Below are 23,627 nucleotides of genomic sequence, written 5' to 3' on the forward strand. Positions count from 1 at the left end.
TGACTGGACAGGACATGGGTTCATACTTTGTTTGTTTCATTGTTTCCTTTTTGCAGAAAGTGGCAGAAAAATTGACTCTTAAGCTTCTTTTTCAAGACTTCTCCTAACCCAGCCTGAGTCTCTAATTTCTTGCCATGTATGTCCAAACTACCTGTAAAACCTTTGCAGAAGGAGACAAATCTTTTGTGAGGATTAAGCAATATGCCTATCTTAAGGGATGCTGGTTTATAGAAATAACAAGCATGAAGGTGAGCATTTTGGAAGAGGGCGGAGACAGCACTGAGTGCAGGGAGATGTATTAAATCACCGTGTGGTGCGTGTGTTTTCGTAGGCACTGTCTGACCAGGATGCATGCATGCACTGATGTGATTCTGCACACTGTTTGTGTGTAGAGTGTGTATAAATATTAAGAGACAGAGCATCAGAGTGATTGCAGCTTAAGTAGGAAAACACTGCTACAACAATGCCACTGCGTTCATAATCCTCTGTGAGTGTCCGCTGCTTTGGTTAAATATGCAGAGACTGATGGAGACTGCCAGTGGATTAGCTCTCGTGTGACTGGTGCCAGGGATTGATTAGCATAAGCAAATTTCTTCTCCAGCTTCCCATCAGTGAGGAGAGAAATGCAGCAAGAGGTCCCTCCGCTGCCTAGGAGGGGACTGGGATGCTGGGGAGGAAAACTGGAGTGGGGACAGTTTGTTCCCAGTGTTAACTGGTGCAACCAAATTAATCCCAAGATTTCTGTAGGGAGCACATCCCCATGGTTTACCTTGCAGAACTCACAAATTGGCTGCTTTAATTTTTGTTTTCTTGCAAACGCAGTTTTGAGGGTTGTGGAGCTTTTTTCATCACGTGATTTGTTTCTATGCCATCTTTTTGGTGATCCTGTTTCAGCAGCTGGATAAAGGAGGGACCTAAAAGCCAATAGACTTAGGGCTCTGGGTTGGGTTTTTGGTTGATTTGGGGTTGTATTTTGTTTTGTGAGAGTTTTTTCTTTTTTGTGGGGGGGAGGGTGTTGGTTTTGTTTTGCTTGGGTTTTCCTTATTTCTGTGCTCATCAGAATGAGGGCACAAACTAGCTAATCAGTGTGCTTTTGAGCTGCCACAAGTGCACCTAGTCATTATGGAAAATCTGGGGCTGGATGCTGAGCTTGTGCTCCTAAATGCAAAAGTCCAATCCCCTTCTGTGCCACTCTGCAAACATTCCATGTGTGCATCAGGATCCCCTGGGACAGTCAGTTGTTGGTATAACACTGATCCTTTCACATGTAGCCTTGATAGTGCTGGGGACAGGGATTTGCTGATAAAACAAACCTAAGGCTTGGTAATAATTGAAAATGCACGGTGGTTCACCAGGCAAAGTACCTGCTTATAGAAAACAGATTTCACCTCAAAGTCAACAGACATTTCCTTAGAGAAATCCTGAATTCTGATGGATATCAATATTTAAAAGGACCCTGATAGTCCGGGGAGAGACTGCCATGTAATGTACTTTCAAGTGCAAGCAACCTCTTCAGGGATTAACATCTGAATGTTAAATACAGGCTAGAACAAAAACTGTGCTGAACTAGTGAAATAGTCTTTTCCAGGGGGCAGGAGGAAGGCCACTTCCATGGGCTCTCTCTGCAGCCCTGGAAGAATCATATTAGAAGTTTGTTATGTCTGTAGCATGGGTGCATGTTTTTATTGCATCTTGATAAGTAAATGAAACTCCCCAACCAGCTTAGCTACAGTTACTAAGTCTTATTAAACTTGGAGGTAAATAAGGAAGTCTGCAGCACTTCCATGCAGTGGTGGCTTGCATTAAACCCCCACATCTTCATGAAGCAAGAGCAGATTCTAGAGGCTGCTGAAACAGATTTGTTATATTGATGGAAATGTTTGATCAGCGAAGAGGGGAGGATGGGAGATGTCCAAGGCTGCCTGGTTTCAAACTCTGTAATAATTTTTTTCACTGGCTGAAAGAACTAAACCATGGCTCTCGCATCACAAATGGTCACATGGAAATGGGAGGAGTCAGATTCAATCCAAAACTTTTGCTTTGCAGGCTTTCTGGAGCTGCTCCACTGGCCCAAAAGCAGCTGCAAGTCTGTCAGTGAGAAATAGGATGTCTTGGGACAGTGCTGTCGGACCTTTCTCCAGGTGTTGTGTTGCACACTCAGATGCAGGCAGTGAGCTGTAACGGTGGAATCAATGAGAAGAGCTCAGAACTAAAACGCAGTTTATTCTAATACATTTTGTGTTCCTGATTACTAAAGCATGCATAGTATTTGTGCATCTTGCAGCACGTCCCAAGGAGCGACTAGCTTTTGTTAAAAGGTGGAAAAGTAATGAGATGCAGTGAATGGTCCGTGGGAAGGGGATGGCTGAGCAGGGATTCCAGCCTCTCATGCCTTGGGAGTGGCAGGACATCCGTCCCTGTCTTTGGCGTCACTTGAGCAACCCTAAATAGGTGTCTGAGGGATCTGCTGGTGTTGAGCTCCTGAAGGCAAAACTAATAAATAATATGTGTGCTACTGTACAGATGGGATGAACCCCCAGCCTCTTCACTCCTCCCCACCTCATGCCAATACAGGGCTGGAACCGCCTTGATCCCCATCAGGACAAAAGCTAAACGTTAAAGTGAATTATCCCAACGTTATTCCTCATTAATCAAGAGCTGCAGGCACTCGGAAATGTCTGTCCAGACTGTTTGAACATTTCCTTCGCTTCAGTGGTTGCACTGAGGAAGCAGAACAAATCAAAACACGCCACTGGTCCAACACCACCTCTTCACCTTTCCTACAGCCGGTGCAAGTAAGCAGGAGCCATAAGGGAACAGGAGGTGGTGATGGGCAGCTGGTTGTGTAGACAGGGAGCTGAGTGGCAGGAAAAATTATGTCTTTCCATGGTAAATGAGCAAAGCTGGGAATGAGAGACCAAGGGCTGAGAAGGAATGTAGGCATCCCTGCACTCCTGTGGGCATGGGCAGCTCATGGGCACGCTGTCTGCCAGGGAGGCTGGGCAGTGCTGGATGACTCCAGCAGGTTTTGCTGTGGAAAGAAGCCATCTGTGTAGCAAGCAGCCTCCCTCTACCCTTACTGTGCGTTTTTGAGGTTACAGCAACTGATAGAAGTCAGAGAAAACCCACTGAAGCTTTGCCCACCAAGTGTGAGTGTGGAACCTTTATCCCAAGCCCTTGAGAGCCGCTACCTGGTGTGCAGGAGGATGCAGCATCCCCAGTCTGTACCAGGATGCCTTTGGTTCCCACAGGCTGTGTTGGGCTGGTGTCTCTTTAAGGGCAGGTCACAGAGCACATGAATTACCATATTCCAGTAATCCCTGTCCATTGGCCTGCCTGGTCTTCCACGCAGCGGGAAATGTGGGACAAGCAGGGTTTTGAGATTATCTCGTGCTTTGCAAAGCCAGTTCCCTTTGTGCTTTTAGAAAGAGCTTGGTCCTGCACAGGCAGGAGCCTGGGGGTGACATTCCTGGCCGGATGCTGTCCCATGACCACAGCAGCACTCCCATGGCCATGGCAGGTGGGGTATGTGCTGTGCCCTCCCCCACACACCCCAGAACCTGTGTTTTGTGATGGTCACTTTAACACCCAGTTACTGACAGAGATCTCATTTAGCTCCCTGATCCCTTCCTCTACAGGGATGTAGTTACTCGATGCAAGAACAAACTGTTTTGCAAAAGTTTCCCACATCTTCCAAACTGATCGGCTTTTTGCCCACCAAAGCTGTCCCCTGGGATGGTGCAAGGCGGAGGAGGTATTTCTCTGACCATGTGCTTTGCTGAAGGCGTGCTGATCCTTTGGAGCACAGTGAATAATCTCCTACACTCTCCAATTTCATGGAAATGCCAAGGCAGGAGCAACCTGGCTCCAGGGGACCCAGCAGATACCAGTGACAACTCCATAGCTAAAATAAAACAGGATTCTCTGCTGCACCAGGGGTTTGCCCATGGTTGGGAAGCACTGTGTGAGTCACTGCTGATGGTTCCTGCTCTGATAGCCAGCCCCGCTGTGGGAGATGCTCCCTTTCCTTCTCCTGTCTCACCTACCCAGCTCACCTTTGCCTGGAGTATGTTGGCAGCTCTCCAAAATAAATTTCCTCATGTCCTCAGCCTCTGGTAGGGCTGAGGCTTTGAAGCGAAATGACTTGGTGTTGTTTAGCTGCCCACGTGTGTTTTTTCCTGAGCCCGTGTCTGTGCTGAACCTGCTCTCATTCCTCAGTGAACTGTACCTGAGATGCCTCTGGCTGCACCTCGGTGAGACTGGCAAGCCTTGCAGTGTCTCCCTCGACACCTTATTTCCAGCCTGGGAGTTGCTGTCCCCAGTTAATTCATTACAGGGATTGAGTTGATGCTTCACCTGTTTTACCCTGCAAACAACACAGGTTTGCTCATGTTTCAGGATCCTGTTGCTACTGGAAAGCAACTTGAAACACTGAGGGACAGGTCTTTATTACTGAAATACTGACAGCCTTTAACTCTGTGTCTGCAGTTGGGTTCCTGTGCACTTTGCATGACTCACTGAGCATCTCTGTGCCACTGTCTCTCCACAGATGTGGTACCTGCTGCTGCTCCTTCCCTTTGCTCTGATGGCAAACTGCATCATCACTCTTGGACCTTACTAGTGATAAAATCTCATCACAAAATGTCAGATCTAATACTCCCTCTGTCCCAATCCTTTCCTCAGCCCCTGGAAAATGTCAGTTGACAGGACAAAGTAGGATTTAGCAAATTGTTCCATTTGAAAAGATGGGGGAGGAAGATAGTTCTGATTTCTCAGTGCAGCCCTACTTGCTACTTTTTTTTTTTTCCCCTGCCTTTTTGGGAGGCAGGGAGACTGATGAGGGGGGTAGAGCAGTTAAACTGAAAATTGTTAGCTGTTTTCAAACTGAAATGTAATTGTGCTCTAAAAGGACACAAACTGGAAGGAAGTATTTGAGAGTTACCAAACAAAACATTTGAATTGTCCCAAGAGAGTTGCTTTGTTCTTTAACTCACTTCTCTGGAGTATTTCTAAGAATTGCCATAATTTAGAAAGAATTTTAAAAACAACTCTGAGATTAAAAATAAAAATACCATGAAATTCCAGTACCTATACTTGATCACTGGTTTTATTGGCATCAGTGGGAATTTCCCAAGAGCCTCGTGGAGCCAGGATAGGACCTTTGATGTGTTCTCTCCGGGTATCAGTGTCCTCTGGCTCCATCAAATCAGACTGATCTAAAAGTCAGAGGGAAACATGGTAAAAAACGAAGCAAGTGGTATTAAAGCCAGCCACAAATTTAGCACATCTTAATCCGTAGCAGCAGCCCCAGCACTGGGAAGAGGGCTTTTGCAGGAACTCCTTCTCCACTAAGCAGCAGCTTTGTGGTTGCATGACGAGGTGGGTGATGTGGAAAGTGTTCTCCTAATAGCCAGGGTGGTAGCAGTTGTACAGGATTTCTCAAAAGAGGAAGGATGTCTTAAGCTAATTCTAACTTGCCTAATTTCCCCTTGTGTCCTCAATTCTGCATAAATGTTCAACCACAGGCACTATCCACAATTGCTTAATAGCCTACTTTTTGTGCCCAGCAGCATGCTCCATTGATCCTTGAGCATGCTCCTGCTCTGTACAGACCCTGGACTATCCATTGTGACATTCCATGCCTTGGGTTTTTCCACAATCTGCTTGATTTGTGAATTAAAGTGTAAAATACTATTACTGCAACCCTAGGAGTTTGCTGGAGTCTTAAAAAAAGATAAAAAAGGGCATGGGGTGAACTGGTTGTTTTCTTGATTTTAGGACAAACTACAGAAAAAGATAAAACACAATTAAGGGTTTTTTTAAGCTAGCCTAGAGGTGAATAATAATTTAATAGCTTTTGTAGGATGTTAGGTGTTTCAGTGGATGCTCTATCCCACATTGCCCTCTAGTGAGGATGTTGCAGAGCTAATCGTGCCGTCCTGCAGCCACGAGGATGTAAAATGTGGTATTTTAATAACTGGGGACAGAGCTTGTTTCTTACATAGTGATTTTGAGATGCAGTAGTGTGAGGAGGGGCAGTGTTCAGCTGTCACCTGTGCCTGTACCTACACTGGCCATGGCTTTCTCAATGTTTGCCTTTTTCTGAGCTAGTTGTCTGCAAGCATCTCCCTGCTGCTGCTGGATCACCAGCCACAGGTCCCTGCTCTCTTCTGCTTTGGGAAAAGGGGGAAATAATTCCTTTTTGGTTTCAGTGAAGTATGATCTTTTTCCATGTTCTTTGTCTTGGCACTTTGCTCCATGAAACAAACACCATTTCTGTGGTTTTCCCTGTACACACATGGTCAGATAACTCTGTGCTTTGGAGATCACGGGGCAGACTTCCAGCCCTCCTTGACCCAACACTGGTGCGTCCAAAGGTGTTGCCTAAAGGGTGGAACTGGCCCTTGTCCTTCTGCCTGAGTAGCTCCATTTGTCATCTCCCCAAATGATATGGGGCCCAGCATGTCTTTATGTGCTTGACCATAATTACGTAGAAATTTGTAATTAATGTTCAGTTTTCAATGATACTTGAATGCTGTCTCATTCGTCACAAGAATAGCCACAGCAATCTCTGCTAGATGCTGTCTCCTTAAACTCTGTGACTAAAAACTTAACAGTTACAGAACAGTTTGTCCTAAAACCTGTGATTTTCTTCACACAAACGGGAAGGGGCACAGACTGAGTGTGTATTTGGCAGATACGTGGGTGACAACAGTGCCCTGTGTCAGTGCCATCCTCCATGGGGCTGCAGGACGCCGGGAACCACCATCGTGTTTTGGGAACAAGGATGAGCAGCGCTGTTACCCAGCCTGCTCCACGTGGCGTTTGGGGGCTGAATGACAAACACTGATGCCATCTAGTGACAAAAAAAAAAGTGACATGGATATTTTATAAAATCCTGTTGGAAATTGTATAGCCCCAAGCAGGGCTGGGAAGGAGGGGAGATGGGGCTGAGTGTGCTGGGAAATTAAATCCCTTTTTCTCTGCTCTCCCAGCCGGTCTCTTCCCTCATTTCACATCCCATGAAGTATTTCTGCAGGTAACCAGGGAAATCCCACGTGAGGCTTTATAGATCCCCAAAGGAGCAAGGCACAGGTTTCCTGAGCAGCTCTCTTGCTCGAGGAACACAAATTCCCCAATTAATGCTGGATCATGGAGCACAAACCCAGCACCCCAGGACAAGGTGACTGCAGGAGAGGAGATGGCTGGTCCACTTGTGACACGGACATCACAGGCAGAGATCCTGGGGACTGATTTAAGCATGGGCTGCAGTGTGGTGCCATTGCTGCAGCTTTGAGCTTGGCAGAGACAGGGCTGGGGCTGGCAGCTCCTGCTGCTGCCCTGACAGCAGTGACTCCTCACTGCAGCTCATACAACCTGGCACTTCTTTTCCTCCCACCACCTTTGTTTGTCCCTCGTGCTGCTGTAGGTGAGAGCCATGAAGGCATTAATGTGCCGGGTTCCTATGTGAGCAGCTGGCTGGAGGCACCTCTGCTTTGCCCCTGGTTATTAATCCAGCCAAGTCCCAGTGCCAGCAACCTGGAGGAATTAGTTTGCACCCTGCATTTTAAAAATGAAGGTGAAGTTGCTTCTCACCATACCAGTTTATTCTGCTTGGCTAAGCCATCGTCAGCAGGTGAGGTTTGCCTTGCCTGGGGATGGTGGTCTGGGAATTTTTTTTGCAGCTCTGATGATTTCTCCAGCTCCTGAGAAATGCACAGAGAGGGAACTTGGGAATTAAAAGTTTCCAGATAAGGAACTTGAGGGCTGAGATAGCTGTGTTGAAGTGCATTATAAATGCACTGAGATGCCAGGCAACACCCCCAGAGAGATCAGGAGAGTGAGCAAAGCACCCAAATGCAAGTAAGCTCCTTCATGGGCCATTTCTGAAGTGCAGTGACACCAAGACTGGTGCTGGCACAGGCTGGCACATCTCTGCTGGGGTCCCCCCCTCACCAGGCACATGAGTCCATCAGCAATGCCTTGCCCAGAGGGAACAAGCAGGCTCTTGCTCTGCTCCATACTGCTCAGACTGTCCCTGCTCCCTTCAGAAATCCATTTACAAGGGTCCTTGGGGGACTTTTTGTTGTTTTTCCCAAATGTTGTTGTTATCCCAAATGTGAAGGTACCAAATATGTTCTTATTGTCTAATTTGCAAATGTTTTGTTTTATCTTTGCTGCTTCTTTTTCTGGATTATCCTTGTGTCCCCCCACCTTTCTTCCCTGGATAATTGAGAGCTGGCACTGTGCCTGTAGCATTCCTGTTTCAGGGCCAAAATGGGAGTGAAAATAAATGCTTCTAAGTACTGTATGGAAACAAATAAGTAATTTACTCATAATAGCTCTTCTCCTGGCATTACACTGGCAATTTCATGCAGGTTTTGCAGAAAGAACAAGCAGTTATGAGAGGCTGGAAGATCCACACACCTTCATGAAATATTTTCCGTGTGTGTCTGATGGGGAGAAGGGCTTCACAGATTTGGAAAAGTGCTCCTACTTCTGTAAAGGGACTTTATCCAGCAGTCTGTGACAATGCTCGTTTCATAGATTTGCTGTCCCTAATGTCTGAAAATTCTGTCTACCAGGATTTTAGCTGGAGGTGGCAAAGACAGACTTGCCCGTGGGGAGAAGGCAGGTTTGCTTTACCTTGTGCTGTTGAGTAAGACATCTTTTAGAGCAGCCAGCCGACCAAAACATGGCATATGTCCACACTGTCTTCTCAGCTCAATAGAAATCCTTCAGCATTATCACACCTCCATCTGTTCATTTTCCTGAAGAGATATGGAAAAGTAAAACACATTTAGGGTGCTCTTTTGCCTGGAGCAGTCAACACAGAGACTATCCCTATCTATTTGGCATCAGTAAGGTGATGCCATCTCACAGGAGACAAGCAGAACAACTTGCAATGAATAACCAGAGCCTAGTACTAATCTTCTCTTTTCTCTCTCCTTGTAGGCATCCTGTTTACGATGCTGGTATTTGGACCAGCCTGTGGATTTATCTTGGGCTCCTTCTGTACCAAAATCTATGTGGATGCTGTCTTCATTGACACAAGTAAGGAGAACTGGGTTTGGTTTCAAATCAAATACGCTGAAGTTGTACCAGCAGGACAGAAATGTAGATGCTCATAAGCAGGAAACTGTCATTCCATCTTGAGTGCCTCTTGCATGTATGAGCATCACTTTAGAAGGGTTTTAAGACTGGGATTCAAAAGGTTTCAGCTCTGTCCTGATAAATAACAGATTTGTAGTGGTTAAAATTTGTTCCCTTCTGTGGGTTTTCTGCTGTGAGATGGGTTTCAGCCCAGCTCTTAGAGGACACCTCGAAATAGCACTGTGGCATTGTCATACCAGGGGAGCTGTGTCCAGAGCTGTGGGGTGAAAACTGGAGAGCTGCCATCCCAGGGCATGGGGGAGCCATCCACGTTCTGATGGAGGCACACCAGTAAGACCCATGCCCAGCACCTTCTGCCCTTGACCCTGCTTGGATGGGTAGCTTCAGTCCCACAGCATTATTGCTTTTCTCCAAAGCACTAAATAATTATTGCTCACCTCGACTTCACTCGGGTTAAAGCAGATTGTTTGCAAATTGTTCTTTTGTTCATTTAGATCAAATTCTGCTCTTACTGGTACCTGCACTATGTGTTCTTCGCCATGAGAGGGCAACATGTAACAGGCTGTTCTCCGTTGCTTCCCCGGCCCTCTGGCAACACAGCAAACCTGATGCTTCATTCCTTTCCTCAGTTGTTCAGATGCTTTTTCCACAGTTCTCAGCTCCACTGAACCCCACAGACCCTTATGCAGGGGTTTTGTCCCTTTGAGGGTGCATTTCATCTCTGTAGTGTTGCAAATACATTGTGACAGGGTGCATTTGGATGGAGTTGAACCTTGCAGGACTCAGAACAGAATTGTGCAAATCTGCAAAAGTGTTACTGCCTTTTTTGGTCTCACGTGCACATGGCAGCTGAAGAATTGTAAATAACATCAAATGAGAAAGAAGTATCTTTTGGGATGGCTGAGGCATTTGGCTGCAGTTTGGTCAAACACCACACGGCCCCTTTTCATTCCTTGGCTTTACCAAAGCCTTGTTTGACAGAAGAGCTGTGTGAAACCTGTTAGATATTTGACCATTTAGTATAATTTACACTGAAATATGAATGTACATAGCAAAATACTTTATCTCCCAGTAGAACTCCTCACCAGAAGGTGCTAAAAATCTCCAAATGGATTTTAAAGCAATTGGACAAGTTTATATACACAAAAAATGAACACAACACCAAATTTAGCTTAGAAAGCCCCCGAGCCACAAGAAAAATACATGCTGACTTTATTCTTGTAGACTTTCTGGGCAGCTGCAGCTGGTTACCATCAGAGGCAAGACGCTGACCTAGCTAAAAAGTTAATTTGATGTCTTCTGGCCATTTTTAACATAAGACATTGCTCTCAGTATTTACAGCTCAAAAAGCCCAGACAAATACAGAGCCACAGAGGAGAACTGTAAAATGTTACTGCTGAGAAGCCTGGAAGGGCTGTGCCTCAGCCACTTTACAGGGAGGGTGCAGAGCTGCCCAGCTCCAGGTCCTGCTGGCTTTGGCCGTGGTCAGTTGCTGTCATGCAAAAGGTGGGGCACACATGGCCTCTGTTGATTTATGTATGGGAAAGAATTTCCACTTTGCAGCTGGCTCTGCCTTGCAGCTCAAGGTGGCACAAGGAGAACAAGCTCCAGGGGGTTGAGCCTTGTCCTGTTTTGGGCAGGTGTGGGATGGCAGGGCATGGTGCTGCACTCGCTGTCACCCAGCAGCTATTTTAGGAAGGGAATATGAAGAAGACTCTGATTTGCCTGACTGTTCACACTGTTGTGTTCCCAAGAACCTGAAAAAAGTGCGCTTCAGGCAGGAGGAAATGACAGCACAAGAATCCAGTCCCTCCACAACACTATTTTTCAAACTTTATCTGTATTTGAGAGCTACATGTTATTTTCCCTAAGGAGAAAAGAGTTTCCTTCTGTCTCTGCTTGAGAGACAACTTGATTGCCTCGCTTGAGACAGGTTTTTCAGAGTGGCAGTAACCAGAGAGTCACCATGAACAGAGGAACTTGTTATTCCAGCCCCATGGACCTGGATCTCCCCCAGGAATCAGCTCCAGCACAGGGCACCCTTGTGGCTGTGGCAGCAAGGCAGCAGTTAGGAACACAGTTTTTTCCTCTCCTGCTGTTTATTTTTATTTCCCCACACTGACTCAGACCCTTCTTATACCTTATCTCTACTGAGTGGTGGCCTACAGCATACCCTTGCCTTTTATTTTGCTTTTCTTCATTTTCTGATTATTTCTCTACCTTCCTGAGCCCATTTGATGCAGTGGGTGGGTTTCTTTTCCAATATTTAGGACTGTTTCACCCTCCACACATTCACAGGTGTCCCTAAAGCCCAAATGCCAATCTCTCTTTTGCTGAAAAGACGTGTGAATTCAAAGCAGGGGGAGCATTGAGCTCCTGGGAAAAGAGGGTAAGCAGGGATGGAGATGCAGTGTCCTTGTGTGTGCTGCTGCTTCTCTGTGCAGGTGTGTCAGGGGAGTGTGACTCACTGGGACAGGGATGTCCAAAACCTCAGTGCCAGCACAGGGGACACTGACTGGTGTACAGCAGCTTCCTAGAGCTGGCAGAGCCAAAAACACTGGAGAGAAGCTCTGATTACAGGGTGTTGCAGAAGCTGGATGTACCATCTAGATAGAAGAGGTGATCTTGGATGTGGAGGTCACTGTGCACTGGTAGCTACTGGTGGCTACACGCTACAGCTGCGGGGTGCACTGTGGGCTCCCACCTTGTGTCTCGTGCTCCTCATCAGCCAGCAAAGGCCCCTACAACCACCTTGCAGCCCACGGGATCCTCACACCGTTGTCTTCCTCTCCCCATGGCCAAACCCCTGACTGGTGTTTGCTCCCCCCACAGGTAAGCTGGACATAACCCCGGACGACCCTCGGTGGATCGGAGCGTGGTGGGGAGGCTTCCTGCTCTGTGGTGCCTTACTCTTCTTCTCGTCCCTGCCGATGTTCGGGTTCCCGCAGTCGCTGCCGCCGCGGCCGGAGCGCGCCGGGGAGAGCGAGCAGGCCATGCTGCCCGAGCGGGAATACGAGCGGCCCAAGCCCAGCAACGGGGTCCTGCGGCACCCGCTGGATGGGGAGAGCAGCACGACCTGCTTCCAGCAGCTGAGAGGTGAGACGCTCGTTGTGTTGTCTGTGAGGCTCAGCAGCAGGTCCTCTGTCCCCACAAAAGTCCTCCAAAAAGTCAGTGGCCTGAAGTTTCAGTCCCCAGCTTCTAATTATCGCTGGTGGTGCCTGCATTTGAAAGAGAGACTTTGTTCCACTTGAAGGCATTGCGTTTTTTTAAGCTGCAGAGCTTCAGAAACGTATGGTAGTCCTATAGAGTTGGTAAAAAAATGAAGGGCAGCACAGTTGCCAGAGCAATTTGTGAACTGCTCTCCAGCGTGCTGTCCCTGCTCCCATCTGCCTCCCAAAACAGAGAGCGAGCCAGCAAGGGCACTTAAAAGAAATTGGGAGCTCCCAGCATCTGAGCTTCAGCTTAGTGCAATCCCAGATACAAAGCAACGAGTGCTGGGCACCACCACAGCTCGTAAACTGAAATGGGAAGAGGGAGATGCCAGCCCAGAATAGCAGCAAAATGGCAGGGCAGAGCGTGATTTGTAGCAAATTAGAGAGAAAGCCTCACATCATGTCCTGCAGTGATGGAAATGGAGGTGACTCTAATTAAAGTCAGCTGAGGATCCAGCATTTCGTGGGAGAGTGTGGGCAAATACCCTTTCTCTAGGCTGCGCTGGAAAATCCTTCATCTGCGAGCGTGTTTCTGTAGCACTGGTGGCTGCTTCCCACTCCCTGTTGCTGTGGCAGAGTGAGTTTCATTACTGCCTGATACATTTAGATAAACGAGGACAAAATCACTTACTCCCTGTGCAGTCACCTTAATTGGGAGTTGAATGAAGAGCGGGTGGGAAGGAAGAAGAGACTTTGGGGAAAAAAGCGTTGTCTAAAAAAAAAAAAAAGCCTTGAATAGTTGATGCGGTTGTTCATTAAGGGAAGGTCAAAGATGTGAAATTTTGACTTGATGAGGAAATTCAAAAGAAAGGTAGAGGGATAAATAGTTTGAAACTCTGTCAGTAAAATTAATTTCTTCATCCTTTCATCCTTGTTGCAAGGATTTTCTCTTGCATGGGCTTTTCCCATGGTAGGTCCATATGAATAGTTCTGTGGCTTTTGTTGTGTACACATCAGAGTGTCTGCTTGTGGCCACTGAGCTTTTGGAGTACACACTGGAAATGCTTGCAGGTTTTCATACAGAAAAATGAAAGAATATGACGTATCCCTGCTGCACGGAGGGGCAGCAGTTCAGCCTGAGGATGGTGCTGAGCATCTTGCACACAGGGAGGCCATGGGGGGTTCACTGAGCATCTGTTGCTCATTGAAGTAGAGAAATGAAACTGCCACGTCCATATGCTTCAAGTATTGATTGCATTAGGAGGCACCACAGTCCTCCATGTTAGTCCTCTCTCTGCAGGTAACCCCATTTTGGATCAGTCGGTATTCCAGGAGCCTCTTTGTAGATGGACTTTGAAATAAAATTTACATCACATCAAATAAGACAAGGAATGACCTTTTTAGTTATTCCTTTGAGGTTGTCACAGACAACACGGGGTTGGTAGCTGACATCTCCTTTCAAGTCCCTTGCCACTGTTGTCAGTCGGAATGTGGTCAAGAGTCGTGTGGCTGAAGTGCGTGCCTGGAGATGTTCAGACATTCCATGAGGAAAGGCAAACACACCTCATCCTTCCTGAGGAGCAGTGTTTCAGGTGATGGTTAAATCTTCCTGTGGGTATACATTACTTCTGTAGCAGCTGGAATATCTGTATGCATTCCTTTGTGGCAGCTCCTAGTATCTGTAATCTATTTGTTGATTCTCCTTTGGAGAAAGTCAAGACTGTTTAAGCTTTTTCCTAGAATAAAAAGGACTTTTAATTATATACAGAGCTTAAAAGTATATATGTGCATGCATAGTCATGTCTTCTGTCCTAATATGGCCTTGGATTTTGCATGCATTTGTGAAGCTGAACAGAATCTGTGGAATCATAGAATGGCATGAGTTGGAAGGGACCTTAAAGATCATGTAGTTCCAATCTCCCTGCCATGGGCAAGGACACCTTTCACTAGACCAGGTTGCTCAGAGCTCCATCCATTCTGGCCCTGAACACTTCCAGGGATGGGACAACGACAGCTTTTCTGGGCTTTTCTTATCTGTACCAGGGGCTGGGACCAGAAATGCTCCTTGGTGTTTGTATGGCTATAACCGTGCCTCATTCTTAGCAAGCGTTGTCTCTGCAGCTTGTCCCGGGCAGGGCTGTTCCTGCTGTAAGTCCATGTCTGCATGGAGGTGCAGATTGTCCATCTCTCGTGCAAGTGTGGGGAGGAAGAGTTGTTTCTCTGGATTGATTATGCAAACACCCTCTGTATCAAGCACATCCTTAGAGAATGAACTGCATCTCCTTTTTTGCTACTGAATGAGCTTTATCATTTTCTATTACATTTTTTCCAACCCTTGCAGTGACTGCCACAAGAGAAAGGACATGGTAGGAGAGGAAGCAGGGTAGTGTCAGCTGGGGACATGCTCTGAGCTGGGTCATGGCTGTCAGCTAGAGACGTGGCACGGCTGGCACGTGGGAGGATGCTCCAGACACCACAAGTTCTGCTGAAAGTCAGTGAGATGGAGGGCTGGCTGAGATTCTTTGGCTTTTCTCTAGCCTTGGCATGCAAAAAAAGCCAGGACTAATATAAAAGGAACATGCTCAATCTTTTACACCTCTGTCAAGGTCTAAGCAGGAGGGAGGGCCCAGCTTTTGGGAAGCCCTGGCATCTCTTCCTGTGGGGTATTTTCATGCCAGGAAAAGAAACATTCTTAAGAGGAGCTGCAAACTTGAAATGAAAGTGGTGCCTTTGAATGGCACAAGGTGGAGAGGCAATCAAAGGTAGCAGAGGCAGCAGGGGGCTCTGCATTGGGGCATGGCAGCTCAGGCAGGAAAGCTTTGGGACAGTCCTGAGAGCTGCTTCCCGTTGCTAAACTGGCACGTGACTGCTGCACCGCTTTGCCTGATTAGTATTTCAGCTCAGCAGAGCAAATCCATTTGGGAGCACAGAGAAGTGAAGGATTAACAGCAGCAGAAGTCTGGATAAATGCTGCCATTGCTCTTTGCTCCTGCCTGGCAGGGTTGTTCCAGCCCTGCGCTCTCCGTGTGGTCTGTGAGAGAGCTTCAGGCATGAGCTGTGCAGTCCCTGCTCTCCTGGGGTAAAAGCTTTGCTTTCCTGCCTCTGCTGTGCCTTGGGGACCTCTCTGCTCCTTGGGGCCAGAGAAGATGCTCTGCTGTGTCGGGGCACCTGTGCCCTCTGCTCGTGTCTGTCCAGCATCTGCCCTCTCACTCGCTGCCTCTGACACACCACCTGCTCTGGGATGTGCTTGGAAATAGTTCATTAAAACCTTTTTTTTTTTTTTTTTTAACAGAAATGTCATGTCTATTAAATTGAGCGGCCAGTTCTGATGAAATTTGATTTCGGAATGCTTCCTTGGTGTGATCTTTAACATCTCTGAAACACTCTGCCCTAGATGCATTCTGTTTTGCAATGATTTAAAACAGAAATTCATTACATTCTGCCACTTTGTCTAGCAGAAGAGATTAAAACCCTAAAAGGGTTGAAATTTATATGGAATCCTCCAGGTTTGGAAAGAGAAGCTCATTTACAAGGAACTGAAAGCAAACTCGCTGTGTAATAAATGAATTTCAGAACTGCAAATTCCCTAGATTTGGAAACATTTTGGTTTCTTTCCAGCTTCATTTTCAAGAGTGTAGGAGAGCTGGGATGTACAGCTGACAGCTGCCTTGTCTTCTGTTCAATTCCTTCCTTCTCTGTGTACCAGTCTGCTGAATATCTAAGGGGGGGAGCCGCTCTGAATCTGGGATTTCTCTCCCACAAAGTGCTCTCTGGGAGCAGACACATAGTGCTAGGCCAAAAGCTCCCAGCTGTGCAGGGAGGGCCTGGACCATGGGGGGCCTGTAATCCTCAGTGGGAGTTCATAGGATTGGGCAGGATTAAAGGCTAACAGGAGTAGTTTTTAACTGCTGACTCTCATGAGCAATAGTGACAACGTTTTGGAGAGGGCTCCATCTTATACATTCATGGCCACAGTGGTGAGGCTCTGGTCCAGGTTTAGACTTCAATGCCTTTTTGGATTTGGGTCTTGTCCCCCTGCGAACATCTTAAAGGCTTGCTGAGAAACCCAGGTCTGAGGTGAGAAGGTGGCAGGTGATCAAAAAAGGCATCAAGTCCCATCAGTCTCTGAGTTTCCTTTGGCTTGTGTTTCATGAGAGTGCAGGTATTGTTGTCAGGTTCTTCGTGGCTGTTTCCAAACCAGCATCTTGTTGTCAGCACCATTCAGCCTGCACACCTCAGGGCCCAAGCTGAGCAGCAGCTGAAGGCTGGCAGAGCCTGTCTCCAAAAAATGCTTTCCCATTACTTCTGTGTCACAGGTGAGGGGGGTTTATATCCCCCTCTGAAGATGAGTAAATGTGGTTCCTGCAAGGAAGATGATGGACTAGAGGGACTTGCTTTCCATGTTTGAGCATGTTACTGCTGCTTCAAGCTTGGATCTTGTCAGGAAGGCTCTTTTTACTTAGGTGTCTTCCTTTTTCTTCATATCCTTCATGAGAATTTTGCCAAGGCTACATGGAACTTCAGCATATTGAATTTATCTAAGATATCTTCAGCACCTCTTGCCTTACTCCATATTCTCTTTTACAGGAGCTACCTCTTTCCAGAATGTATTTTCTTGCTGTCTATGCTGTTTTCTTCATCCCTTTTTCCTCAAGCCCAGGTGGAGGTTTTGCCTTTTGTTTTCTCTTCAGATCTGAGGCTTGCTGCTGACATGGGTAGTAGAAAGTCGTATTTTGGCTCAATGCTACATTTTGCCTTTCTCTCACCACACTGTCCTAGGTGGACTGGGCTGTAAACCTCCCTCTAATTTATTACTTTGCTTTCTGTGTTCTTCATCTTTACTGCAAATTGAAAACATGTCTCTGTAGGGTGCTCCAACCAGAAACAGGGGCCTTGGTGATTGTAATGTTCCAAACAATTCATTTCAAGCACCAACGTGATGATTATAGTTTGTCGTTTCTGGAGAGTAGTTAAACCTCGTGTAATGAGGTTGCCAATTATCCCCGGTACTCCCCGATGTGCAGTGACAAATCAAAGCTACTTGGTGAACGTAAGTGTGTGCGTTTGTCAAGCCCCTGGCCTGTCACCCTCAGAGGCCCCACAGAGGGAGACAGGGAAGGATGTTTGATGCCTTGGCACGCACGGGTGTTGCTGGAGTGTGAGAAGGTCAGAAGTCAAGGGGTTGGTGGGGGGTGTTGGAGAGCTTCGGGATATCCACCCAGGTCCCTCCCAGCCTGTGGATGATCTTGTGACCAAACGCTGCACATGGATGGTCTGAAGAGTTGGGTTGAAAATACTTCAGCAGTGAAAAAAGGTGTCATGTTCTCCTCAGTGCATCTTGGCAGGGCAGTGGGAATCGCTTTTCTGCTGCCGTTTCTGGAGCATATCGGGTGCAGCAGCATGAGGATGTTAAATGAGCTCGTCCTTCTGGGAGTGGGAGGATGAGTCTGTCTGTCTGTGTGCTGTGTCTGGTACAGCCTGTGGGTTCTCTGAGTAGATGTTTGAGACTCTTTGGACTCCAAAAGACTTTTCCCACTTGGCAAATGGACTTCAGTTGAGATTTGCTGCTCCAAAGTGTTCAGGTAACCTTTGGGCCCATAAGGTGTAGGGTGACTTTTACCATGACTCCTTCTGGGTTGAGTCCAGTGAAGAAGCACCATCCTTAGCTGTTGTGTTCCCTAGGGCTTCACTGTCCCTCATCAGATGTTTCCATTCCTGCTCCATACCAGCACCATATGCCAGGCAGCTGAAAGGATGTCACTCTAGTCTACAGAAAGATTTTTAAACTTCACTACTGACTTTTAATCTTTTTCCCAGAGGTATTTCACCCCAAGAGCTGAGACATATAAGGCAGCAGCAGGTGTCAAATGATTGATCTTAACGAATGGCAGTAGCAAGATGAAAGGGTATTCAATTCCATAGGGATTCTCCTGTCATTTGCCTTAGAAGATGAAAGAGAGAACAAGCTGGCCCTGGCTGAGGAGATGGTGGAGGCTGCCAGACACTGCTTGAGTTGTCTGTGCACTCTTTGCACTGGGTTTTGTGTCACACCTGCCTGCTGGCACAGAGTCCTGTTGCAGTAGACAGTGGTCAGGCATGCAGGGGAGGACAGGATCTGTCCCAGAAAACTCACAGGGAGGAGAGGTAAAGATCGTGGAATCACTGAGGGTCAGAAGGGACCTTAAAGATCATCTTGTTCCAGACACCTCACCATGGACAGGGACACCTTCCACAAGACCAGGTTGCTCAAAGCCCCATCCAGCCTGGCCTTGAACGCTTCCAGGGGTATCCAGAGCTTCTCTGGGCAACCTGTGCCAGTGTCTCACCACCCTCACAGTAAATAATTCCTTCCTTCTATCTAATCTAATCCCTCCCTCTTTCAGTTTTAAGCCATTACTCGTTGTCCTGTCACTAGAAGCTCTTGACAGAAAGTCCTTCTCCAGCTCTCCTGTAGCCCCTTTAGGTGATGAAGTGCTGTGACTTGCAGCCCAGCACTGCCAGGCAAGTGAGGGGTTCCTCTCCTGTGTGAGATGCTGCAATAACTCTGCAAATTTTTCATTGTCCACCCCAAGCACAGAAGATGGATTTTGACCTTGGTAGTGCATGATGGTTGGGTGCCAACTTCAGAAATAAATGTCCGTGATCTTTAACTCCCTCCTGCAAAAGGCAGGCTGTCATCACTATTGTTTGGTGGATGAAGTTAGAGCTAGACCTTAGTGTCTTTGGATTTAAATTGGCACAAAGCTACATCTCAAGGAATCCATTAATCTTGAACAAACTGAACTGCCGGGGCACAACAGGCATTAATACCTTAAATATGGCTTTTCAGTCTCAGTACTGCCAAGTCCACCTTTGCATTTTCTATATTTTTCCTGGCAAGAAGGGGAAATTCTGTAGGTGGCCACCAAAGAACTGAAGGAAGCAGCAGGTGGCTTCTGAAATTTATCCATGTCTGAATTCCCCCATCCCCATTCCTCCCACACAGTTTTTTTTTTCTCTTTTTTCTTTTCTTTTTTCCCCTGTTCTACTAAAAAGTACTATGCCTCTTGCACCTTAATTATGTTCAGTAAATCTTCAGGAAGCAAGAATTTTATATAGCTTGGAAAACGTTTCTGATACAAAGAGATAGAAACAGTGGAGTGACCTCTTCCGAAAAGGTTAGATCAAACCTAATTATAACCCTTTTTTCCACTGTCCCCAAGAAAGAACCAAGGGCACCCAAGCAGAGCTTTGACAAAGAGCTGTGCATTCTCTGCTGAGGCCAGTGCAAAAAAATCCCTGAGGGAAAACAGAAGCCAGCACCAGAGAAACATCATCTGCCAGCCCCTGGTGCACCATAGGGAATGTGGGGGGTGGATTTTCAAAATGAAAATAGGGGTCTATTAAGGCTTCACTACACTACATCAAGGTAATTTTCAAACTTAATGATTTTCACATTTAATTCAGGGAGAAATTAGTCACCAGGTATTGAGACAAAGCAAGGCTCTCTTCTGTACTGGGATGCTCTCCTCTTCAAGCTGTGTTATCTCGACAATAATTAAAATGTTCGCTGGAGTAGAAAACGCGCGATCTGATTCATTAGCCAGATTTCCCTTTGTAGGGTAACTCATGTTTGCCTTTGGGAAACTGAGACAGGCTTGGAGGAAACAGGATTCTGGACACTGATGATTTGGAAGGGGAGAGCCAAGGGATTATGAAAGCAGAGCCGTGTGTGTGTGTCCTACACAGTGAGCAGCTCAGCGCATCCTCTTCCACCCTCTCAGCCAACAAGGATGGGAGGGTCTACATGGAAGGCGTTGGTTGGCTGGAGAAGCTTTAGGTTATGGGAACACTCAGACTGATATGCCTGTCCCAGGCAGGAGGACCCTTGTGCTGTGGGTATCCATGGGCCATGTTAAGCCAGAGAGTTTCAGCTTGTGAGAACACCCCTGTGTGCTGCAAGCAGGTGACCATCAGCGAATGAGCCAGTTTGGAATAGGAAAATGAAGCAAATCTGGATGGCAGGGGAAGGAAAAGCCAGATGTGAGCTGGGTTCATTGGTGTCTGAAAGCTTGCAAGAGTTTATGCTGAATACAGCACTGATGGCACCCTTCAGCTGGCTCAGCGTTATTCATGGGGGGCAGGTTGGGAAAGGAGAAGGGGAAGAAAGAGCACACCAGGTTTTGATTGACTTCCCTATGGGGGAAACAAAATAGCAATATGGAAATTTTGCTCATTCTTCCAGTTTTCAAAATTGTCTATAAGAGTAAATAATGGCAGGTGATTTCTTTTTGCGCTCTCTTGGTACTTGAATCTTTAGATGGCACTGTTTGGGTGTTCCACTTTGTTTTGGTGTTCTCACATTTCAAGCAGCTGTCTGTGCAGAACAGGAAATTACTCCCCATGTGAAGTGAGTTTACCCTTCAGGAGAGGAGAGAGGCACCTCCAGCACCTCAAGTAAAGTCTACACAAAAGCACCTCTCCCTTTTTCCTCTCTCCTAGTGATCCCCAAAGTGACTAAGCACCTGCTCTCCAATCCCGTGTTCACCTGCATCATCCTGGCAGCCTGCATGGAGATCGCGGTGGTGGCTGGTTTCGCTGCCTTCCTGGGGAAGTACCTGGAGCAGCAGTTCAACCTCACCACCTCATCTGCCAACCAGCTCCTGGGTGAGTAACCACAGGGGGCACCAAACCTCCAGCATCCAAAGGTATTTAAAAGCGTTCAGCATGGCTGGTAACTGCTGCCAGTCTCACTGGTTAGGCTGCCCAAAAAGTGCCTTGTCTGACATGTAGAAATGTGTCTCTGAGTGGGAGGGTTGGGCTTCAGCTGTGTCATGGCTGCAGAGCCCAGAGCAGACCTCCAGCATCCCTCCTCCTTGACTGTGCTCTCCACTGCATCCTGCTGCCCTCACTTCCCCTGTGGCCCAACCCCTTGTGGGAAGTGGTGTGGGACAGCCAGGATAGGAAAGTGTGAGAGCCTTGCATGCCACAGAAATGGGCCATCTGATTGCCTGAGGCTGCAGTTGGTTGCCAAGTGATCATGGGGCCCATTGAACTGCTTTTCTCATGGTTCTGGTGCAGTTCTGCACCCCATCCCCATCTGGGTTAGGAAGCCCAATTTCTCCTGTTAGTCACTCCTCTCCCCTTGGCCTGGAAATGACGAGATTGCAATGAGCAGTTCAAGTACCTGAGTTAGTGCAGCTTGGTTGTCTTTCAAACGTCCCTTCTCTCTGACTGTTCCATGCTGCTATGATTTCATGTTCTACGTTTCTCAGTGTTCATTTGTTCCCTGTCAGGACACTGATGGCAGGACCTTCATTTATTTTCTGCTGCTGCTCATCCCAGGCAGGCCCAGCAATTTGTTTATGACAGCCCTTCTATCAGCAGCACCCAATTAAGATATCTGCAAGTTGATCTTGGATGATCTGCGACCACAGCTCGCCAGATGGGCAGCTGGCAGTGATCTGTCAAAAACTGGGACATCAGGAAATGGGTGGATCTCCATATCACAACAAGGAGTTTGCAAGCTGCTCTCCTGACAGTTGTTTATTTTCCTGTTAAACTCATCAATATATTTTGGTTTTGGCCTGGTTTTCCAAAATAATCAATCCCCTGCAGTCAGCCTTGCCTCCCCCAGCAACACAGGAATTTGCTAGTGAATTTTAATACAACTTGACAGAAGGCCAGAGATCTCAAAGTTGTTAGGCTGTTCCATCTTTCCTGAAAATTAAAAGTTTGGCAAAGGAAAGTAGCTTCACTGTTGACTCAATGGGAGAAGGGGAAAAGCTGTTTGGTGGGAGCTGGCTGGGCAGTCAGCATGTGAGTACAGCTGGGTGGCCAGCAGAGAGGGCATCACCCGTGAGCCAGAGCACATCCTGCTTCTGACCTGACAGTGGGAAAGGAGACTTGGATACCTCTGTGTTTTTCACAGCAACTTGTTAAAACAAAGTTGTTACCAGATTTCTCACATGGCATTTAAGGGAGTCTAGAAATGCCAGGACTGGGTTTCTCTTCTAAGCACAGTTCAGGCGGGTGAGATCTGGAGTATAACTTGCAGCAAAGGGGTAAAAGTGACCCCAGACAAGTGTAGTGGGGTAATTCCTGTCTGTGCTGGAATGGGAGTCGCTTCTGGCAGTGATTTTGCATTTCACAGTTAAAGAAAATTCTTTTAGGAAGATTTTATATTCTCAAATGCTGCTCCTGCCTAATCTCTGAAGATCAGACTTCTGAGAGTTGCACCAGCAGAGCTCATCCAAAGCCTCCACACACCTTGGAAAATTCTCGACTTTATTTGTGTGCTGACTGTTGCAAGAAGCATTAGAGATGCTGCTGCTTAGGTCAGGCTGGGCCAATCTCAGCAAGTCTGGCATTCCCTCCAGCATGGATGGGAACTGGCAGGAGATTCCGCTTCCTCTGTGCAAAGCAGCATGCCCGTTTGCATCTGTTCCTTTTTTTGGGCAACCCCAGCCTGGTGCTACTCCAGCAGTTGGTCATTACAAGGTTTCCTCATGCCAGTGCACAGATCTGCCTGCTGGAGAGTTCAACCCTGTCACAGTGTAGTTCACTGGGCCTTGCTCATGCCTCTTGCTAACTGATTTTTCCTCTTGCAGGGATGACAGCAATCCCGTGTGCGTGTCTGGGCATATTCCTGGGTGGTCTCTTGGTGAAGAAGCTCAGCCTGTCTGCTCTGGGAGCCATCAGGATGGCCATGCTGGTGAACCTGGTGTCCACAGCTTGCTATGTGTCTTTCCTGTTCCTGGGCTGCGACACAGGACCTGTGGCAGGGGTTACTGTTCCCTATGGAAACAAGTGAGTCCACAGAGAGCTTCAGGGAGCTTTACCAACATAAATTCATGTTACTGTCCTTGACAGGCAGTGCTGGCCTTCAGACAACCATAGAGCAAGCACAGAGAAGGCAGTGTTGTATGGGGCTCTTAGTTTGGGATGTTTCCATGCCACTCTCAACTGTGAGAGTTCAGTACCTGCAGATGACAGCAGAGTTTCACTAAAATCAATCAAACTGAGTCAAAAGGTGCCAGACCTAATTCTCTACCCACCTCTATAGCATTAGGTCCATGGCACTGTCTGGTTTCTCCCAGCACCAAGGGAGAACTGCTTTGTACATTGATTTAAGTCTCTGACGGGAATTTGTAGAACCAGGTTTTAGATGCCTGGAAATACAGATATGGTGAAGAGAGAGTGTTTGTGGCTGCAAGCCCATTTTACTGTGAGAAATGAGGCCCACATAACCCTGCAGGACTTGTAGAAAGTTATTGGGTATTTTCCTTCTGAGTGCTCCTGTATGCAGTGGCAGTTCTTTAGATGACAACTTCAGCCTGTCAGCTCCTTGCAGTGTTCCAGAAAAATACAGAGCAATCTCCA

At 47.1% G+C, this 23,627-nt stretch overlaps 1 protein-coding gene across 1 annotated transcript in view; it reads left to right on the plus strand.

The window, feature by feature from the left end:
* SLCO3A1 (solute carrier organic anion transporter family member 3A1) overlaps positions 1 to 23,627 on the plus strand; it is a 138,146-nt gene that overhangs the window by 92,632 nt on the left and 21,887 nt on the right. The window contains exons 3-6 of the mRNA XM_032122688.1: positions 8,956 to 9,054; positions 11,947 to 12,210; positions 20,748 to 20,912; positions 22,856 to 23,054. Of these exons, the coding sequence (XP_031978579.1) occupies positions 8,956 to 9,054; positions 11,947 to 12,210; positions 20,748 to 20,912; positions 22,856 to 23,054 (727 nt within the window). The remainder of the gene's footprint in view (positions 1 to 8,955; positions 9,055 to 11,946; positions 12,211 to 20,747; positions 20,913 to 22,855; positions 23,055 to 23,627) is intronic.

The sequence above is a fragment of the Corvus moneduloides genome, chromosome 13 (assembly GCF_009650955.1).
Source record: "Corvus moneduloides isolate bCorMon1 chromosome 13, bCorMon1.pri, whole genome shotgun sequence".
NCBI lineage: Eukaryota > Metazoa > Chordata > Aves > Passeriformes > Corvidae > Corvus > Corvus moneduloides.